We start from the raw sequence: 6803 nt of genomic DNA, 5'->3' as shown, positions 1-6803 counted from the left end.
ATTATATAATATTCAGTTGTACTGGTTAAGATATTCTTGGTTGTAGACCTTTGCATTTTGCCTCATAGAATATTTCATTCCACATTATACATTTCTTTGAAGTGATAAATACGAAATGTTGTTCAGTCTTGATTTTTATTCTTCCATATTTTCATTCCTTCTTTCTGGCTGCTTGTATTTTTTTAACTTTTTTTTTCTGGAAGATCTGGACACTGGCAATAATATATCTAGTAGTTTTTATTTTGAGGTTTCTTTTAGGAGGTCATCAATGTGTGATTTTCATTTTAAATTTTCCCTCTTATTCTTATATATTTAGATATTTTCTTTAATAGTTTCTTGATAAAGGATATCCATGTTCTTTTTTTTTTTACAATTTTGAAATTCAAGTTATCCTATTGTAACCTGGCTCAAAAAATATAAGGCTGATTTATAAAATAAGGCCCACATTTTTTTTTTGCTGATAAAATTAATTATATTTTTCTTATTTAGAATTTATAAATATAACAATAATAATGTTATTTTTTTTAGATTAAAAAGTTTTTTTTAAAGCCTTATTTTTTAAATGCAATTTATTTATTTAACATATTTGGTTTTCAGCATTGATTTTCACAACAGTTTGAATTACAAATTTTCTCCCCATTTCTGCCCTCCCCCCCCACTCCAAGATGGCTTATATTCTGGTTGCCCTGTTCCCCAGTCAGCCCTCCCCTCTATCACCCCCCTCCCCTCTCATCCCCTTTTCCCTTCCTTTCTTGTAGGGCAAGATAAATTTCTACGCCCCATTGCCTGTGTATCTTATTTTTTAGTTGCATAGAAAAAATTTTTGTTTTTGAACATCTGATTTTAAAACTTTGAGTTCCAAATTCCCTTCCCTCTTCCCTTCCCACCCACCCTCCCCAAGAAGTTGAGCAATTCAACCTAGGCCACACATGTATTATTATGTATAACCCTTCCACAATACTCATGTTGTGAAAGGCTAACTACATTTTGCTCCTTCCCAACCCATCCCGCTTTATTGAATTTTCTCCCTTGACCCTGTCCCCTTTCCAAAGTGTTTGTTTTGATTACCTCCACCCCCATCTGCCCTCCACTCCATCATCCCCCCGCCTTTTATTTTTTTTTATCTTCCTCCCTCTTCTTTCCTGTGGGGTAAGATACCCAACTGAGTATGTATGGTATTCCCCCTCAGGCCAAATCTGATGAGAGCAAGGTTCACTCATTCCCCCCTCACCTGCCCTCTCCCCTCCTCCCATAGAACTGCTTCCTCTTGCCACCTTTATGTGAGATAATCCACCCCATTCTATCTTTCCCTATCTCCCTCTCTCAGTATGTTACTCTCTCATCCCTTAATTTCATTTTATTTCTTTTAGCTATCTTCCCTTCATCCTCAACTCACCCTGTGTCTGCTCTCTCTCTTTTACATATATATATATACACACACATACACATACATACATATACACATAGATACATACATACATACACATTCACTTATATATATACATAAACATATATATATATATATATATATATATATATGCATGTATATATATATATATATACATGCATATTCCCTTCAACCACCCTAATACTGAGGTCTCATGAATCATACTCATCATCTTTCCATGTAGGAATGTAAACAAAACAGTTCAACTTTAGTAAGTCCCTTGCAATTTCCGTTTCTTGATTACCTTTTCATGCTTCTCTTGATTCTTGTGTTTGAAAGTCAAATTTTCTATTCAGTTCTGGTCTTTTCACTGAGAAAGCTTGAAAGTCCTCTATTTTATTGAAAATCCATATTTTGCCTTGGAACATGATACTCAGTTTTGCTGGGTAGGTGATTCTAGGTTTTAATCCTAGCTCCATTGACCTCCGGAATATCGCATTCCAAGCCATTCGATCTCTTAATGTAGAAGCTGCCAGATCTTGGGTTATTCTGATTGGGTTTCCACAATACTCAAATTGTTTCTTTCTGGCTGCTTGCAGTATTTTCTCCTTGATCTGGGAGCTCTGGAATTTGGCAACAATATTCCTAGGAGATTTCTTTTTGGGATCTATTTGCGGAGGCGATCGATGGATTCTTTCAATTTCTATTTTGCCCTGTGGCTCTAGAATGTCAGGGCAGTTCTCCTTGATAATTTCCTGAAAGATGGTATCTAGGCTCTTTTTTTGATCATGGCTTTCAGGTAGTCCAATAATTTTTAAATTATCTCTCCTAGATCTATTTTCCAGGTCAGTGGTTTTTCCAAGGAGATATTTCACATTGTCTTCCATTTTTTCATTCCTCTGGTTCTGTTTTATAATATCCTGATTTCTCATAAAGTCACTAGCTTCCACTTGCTCCAATCTAATTTTTAAAGTAGTATTTTCTTCAGTGGTCTTTTGGACCTCCTTTTCCATTTGGCTAGTTCTGCCTTTCAAGGAATTCTTCTCCTCGTTGGCTTTTTGGAGCTCTTTTGCCATTTGAGTTAGTCTATTTTTTAAGGTGTTGTTTTCTTCAGTGTATTTTTCAGTATTTTTTTGGGTCTCCTTTAGCAAGTCATTGACTTGTTTTTCATGGTTTTCTCGCATCCTTCTTTTTTGAGAATGCCAAAACTCACCCTGTCACTGAGTGAAAAAAAAAAGTGTCTCTACCTCTACCCACAATTGAGGGCTGATCTCCACTTAGTTTTCTTTGTGAAAAACTATAAATCCCAGGAGGGATTTGTGACCCATGGACTAATGTCTTGATTAATGTTACACAATAAGTCTTATGTTATCTCAACTTGATGTAATTTCTAGGTCAGTTATTTTTTGGTATCAAATATCTTACAGGTTCTTCCATTTCATTCTTTTGACTTTATTTTAATAATTCCTGTTGCCTCTTAGAGTCATTAATTTGGTCCATTCTGATTTTTAATGTTTTATTGGTATGTGGTTTTATACCTCTTCTGTTAAACTATGGTGTTTTATTTCCTATTTTCTCCTCTTCTTCTTGAGGACAATTGGTGGGGTAGTGGGTAGAGCACTAGGTTTGGAATCAGGAAGCCTTGAGTTCAAATTTGGCTTCAATATTTACTGGCTCTATGATCCCTGAGCAAACCATGTAACTTCTGTTTTCTCAATTACAAAAGCTGGATAATAATATTGTGTATTTTTCAGGTTCTGGAGAGAATCAAATGAGATCATATTTGTAGAAAGTGGTTAGGACATTGCCTAGTAATCATGGCCAATATAAAAATATTTATTCCTTTCTTTTCCATAGCTCTCATTTCTTTTATATTTTAAAAATGCATCATTTTTTTTCTGAAGAATTCTAATTGTTCTTGTGGGCATACTTTTTTCTTTGAGGGTTATCACTATAGGGTTTTGGTTGTTGTTTTTGTCTTCTGGGTTGGTCCTTTGATCATTCTTAGCACAATAAAAGCCTTTTTGTGTTTGATCATTGATTTGTGTTGCTGAGGCCTCAGGAGTCAAGTTACAGATGGAATCAAGTTGAGACCTATCCTTCATACTGGTATCCTTTCTTTTTGCCTTTTCCATTGCCATGATCACCAAGGTTCTGTACAACATTCATTGTTAGTTGAAGTCCTTTCCTTTGGATGAGGAGAGGGAGTAGGGAGTAAGGAGAAGCCTTTCTTTACTCCTTAGTTAAGTCAAAGGAAGTCCTCTTGTGTTGTAGTAGACCTAAATGAGCCATTTTCCATGGCACCTGTAGCCTGGCAAGTTCATAACAAAAATTCCAATAAGTTTCAGCTAGTTCTCTGTCATCAGAGGGAATAAGCAACCCTACTTTCAAATGAATTATCTCTTAGGAGATGTATTGACAACAGAATTTCTTTTGCTGAAACCATGGATCTGACATGGAATGGTACTTTGGATGTTTCTGTGCCATTCTTTATACACATTCTGACTTTTCTTTCATTGAAAGTCTACAAGAAAAAAAAGGAACCAGAGAATTATCTGTCTCACCTAAGAACACATCCTGAGTTTAGGAACATTGCCTACCAGGAGAAGTGATATGTCAACTTGTCCAGGCTGTGATCTATGTACAATTTTCAAATATATTCCTAATCCCATTTTTCTGAAATGTATCACTTCAAGAAATGGCCAATTATTTCCTAAGAAATGGATATAAATTTTTTCAGTGCTACTTTCACATCTTTGTTTCTCAGGGAGTAGATCAGAGGGTTCAAGGCTGGGGATACTGTGGCATAAAATACTGAAGCTACTTTGCCTTTCTTCAGGGGCTGCCCAAAAGCAGGAAGAATGTATATATAAATTATACTGCAATAATACATGGTAACCACAATTAGGTGGGAGGAACAAGTGGAAAATGCTCTCTTCTTCCCTTCCTTGGTCTGGATCTTCAAGATGATGGAGATGATGAAACCATCGGATACCAGGATGAATATAAAATTGTATCTAGGCTCTTTTTTTGATCATGGCTTTCAGGTAGTCCAATAATTTTTAAATTATCTCTCCTGGATCTATTTTCCAGGTCAGTGGTTTTTCCAAGGAGATATTTCACATTGTCTTCCATTTTTTCATTTCTCTGGTTCTGTTTTATAATGTCCTGATTTCTCATAAAGTCACTAGCTTCCACTTGCTCCAATCTAATTTTTAAAGTAGTATTTTCTTCAGTGGTCTTTTGGACCTCCTTTTCCATTTGGCTAATTCTGCCTTTCAAGGAATTCTTCTCCTCATTGGCTTTTTGGAGCTCTTTTGCCATTTGAGTTAGTCTGTTTTTTAAGGTGTTGTTTTCTTCAGTGTATTTTTCAGTATTTTTTTGGGTCTCCTTTAGCAAGTCATTGACTTGTTTTTCATGGTTTTCTCGCATCCTTCTTATTTCTCTTCCCAATTTTTCCTCTACTTCTCTAACTTGCTTTTCCAAATCCTTTTTGAGTTCTTCTATGGTCTGGGGCCAGTTCATGTTTTTCTTGGAGGCTTTGGTTGTAGGCTCTATGACTTTGCTGTCTTCTTTAGGCTGTATGTTTGGTCTTCTTTGTCACCAAAGAAAGAATCCAAAGTCTGAGACTGAATCTGGGCGCGTTTTCGCGTCCTGGCCATATTCCCAACCAACTAACTTGACCCTTGAGTTTTTCAGTGGGGTATGACTGCTTGTAGATTACAGAGTTCTATGTTCTACGTTTGGGGGGGAGGTGCCAGCTCTGTCAGAGCCGCACTCCTCCTTCCCCAAGGACCCCCAGTCCAGACTGGGCTCAGATCTTCGGCAGGCTGTGCACCCCTGCTGTGATCCGCCACTTAATTCCTCCCACCAGGTGGGCCTGGAGCCGGAAGTAACAACAGCTGTAGCTGCCCCACCTCCGCTGCCCCCGGGGCTGGAAGCTGAACCGCGAACTCCTTCCACTCCCGCAGCTTTTCCCACTAACCTTCTCCGCAGTCTTTGGTGTTTGTGGGTCGGGGGGTCTGGTAACTGCTCACGTATTCAGGGCGCTAGGGCCCCCTCCGCCCGGCTTCTGGACTGGATCGTCCACGCCGCTCAGGCTGGGCTCTGCTCCACTCCGTTCCCAGCTCCCAGCTCCCAGCTCCGTGTGGAATAGAGCTCACCCAGAGACCATCCGGGCTGTCCTGGGCTGGAGCCCTGCTTCCCTCTGCTGTTCTGTGGGTTCTGCCGTTCTAGAATTGGGTCAGAGCCATTTTTATAGGTTTTTGGAGGGACTCCGGTACGGAGCTCACTCTAGTCCGTGCTTACCAGCCGCCATCTTGGCTCCGCCCCCCATGAATATAAAATTGAAAATACCAAAGAACATATCTCTGACAAGTACCATTGCATTATTGACATCAATTGAGGAGCAGGATAGAGGCAATAAGGGAGGAATCTCACAAAAGAAATGATCAATGACATTGGGGCCACAGAAAGACAAGTGAACAGTCAGGATGGTGTGTATTGTTGCATTGGTCCCGCTGATAGCCCACACTGCAGATGCTACAAGACAGCAAGCTGCCTTGCTCATGATAGTGCTGTAGTGAAGTGGCTGGCAGATGGCTGCGTACTGATCATAGGCCATGGCTGTGAAAAGCAAGAGCTCAAACCCCAAACACAAGGTTAGGAAATATATCTGAGCTATGCAGCCACCATAGGAAATGGTGTTCTTGCTTATTATGTTCTGCAGCAACTTAGGCACCACAGTGCAGGTGGAGAGAATATCCAGCATGGCCAAATTTATAAGGAAAAAGTACATGGGAGTATGAAGGCCTGGATTTAGACTAATCACAGTGATAATGAGTGAGTTACCTGTGAGTGCCACTATAAAAAGTACTAAGAAGAGGCTGAAGATAAGGATCTTAACCTGAGGATTTTCAGAGAAACTTTGTAAGATGAACTCTGACACTGAGGAATGATTATTTGATGCCATATGAGAAAGTTGTCAGGTTTTCTTTTGTCAGCAGATGTTCACAAAATCCAATCCACAATAGATTTTGTTTACTAAAGAGAAGAAAATGAAGATCTGAATTAAAATTAGGCAAAGTAAAATGCTTTGATATTCCAAAATCAAATTTGTGCAAAGTTGTCTAACTGTATTGCACCAAAAATAGAGGAACATCATTTGGTTACTGAGATCTCATTTCAGTGAATTCATTCTCCCCCAAGAGTTAACTAAAACACACACAAACAGATACACACCTACCCCACCCCCTCACACATCCATACACCCATATCATCACCGTCATCAACATCATCATCATCATCATCATCATCATCATCATCATCATCATCATCATTATCATTTTCTTCTTCTTCCTTCAGGAAAATCATACTCTTTTTCATCTGACCTTTTATACCTCCTTCTATGCTTTTT

The 6803-nt window shown here is 38.7% G+C and overlaps 1 protein-coding gene across 1 annotated transcript; it reads right to left on the bottom strand.

The window, feature by feature from the left end:
* Positions 1 to 4100: 4100 nt before the first annotated feature.
* Positions 4101 to 6359, bottom strand: LOC118859126 (olfactory receptor 13A1-like). The gene is made up of 2 exons (XM_036769562.1): positions 5737 to 6359; positions 4101 to 4401 (listed from the first exon to the last, which is right to left on the bottom strand). The coding sequence occupies exons 1-2, from the start codon at positions 6357 to 6359 to the stop codon at positions 4101 to 4103; spliced, it is 924 nt and encodes a 307-aa protein (XP_036625457.1).
* Between the last annotated feature and the right edge of the window lie 444 nt (positions 6360 to 6803).

This window comes from Trichosurus vulpecula, chromosome 8 (assembly GCF_011100635.1).
Source record: "Trichosurus vulpecula isolate mTriVul1 chromosome 8, mTriVul1.pri, whole genome shotgun sequence".
In the NCBI taxonomy this organism is placed as follows: domain Eukaryota; kingdom Metazoa; phylum Chordata; class Mammalia; order Diprotodontia; family Phalangeridae; genus Trichosurus; species Trichosurus vulpecula.
Note: the sequence above shows the minus strand (reverse complement) of the source record. Positions and strands in the feature narration are given on the sequence as shown.

Coding starts and splice junctions, on each gene's coding strand:
- LOC118859126 (XM_036769562.1), bottom strand. CDS start 6,359: ATGGCATCAAATAATCATTCCTCAGTGTCAGAGTTCATCTTACAAAGT. Junction 4,402..5,736: donor GATATGTTCTTTGGTATTTT/CAATTTTATATT, acceptor AGAGCCTAGATA/CAATTTTATATTCATCCTGG.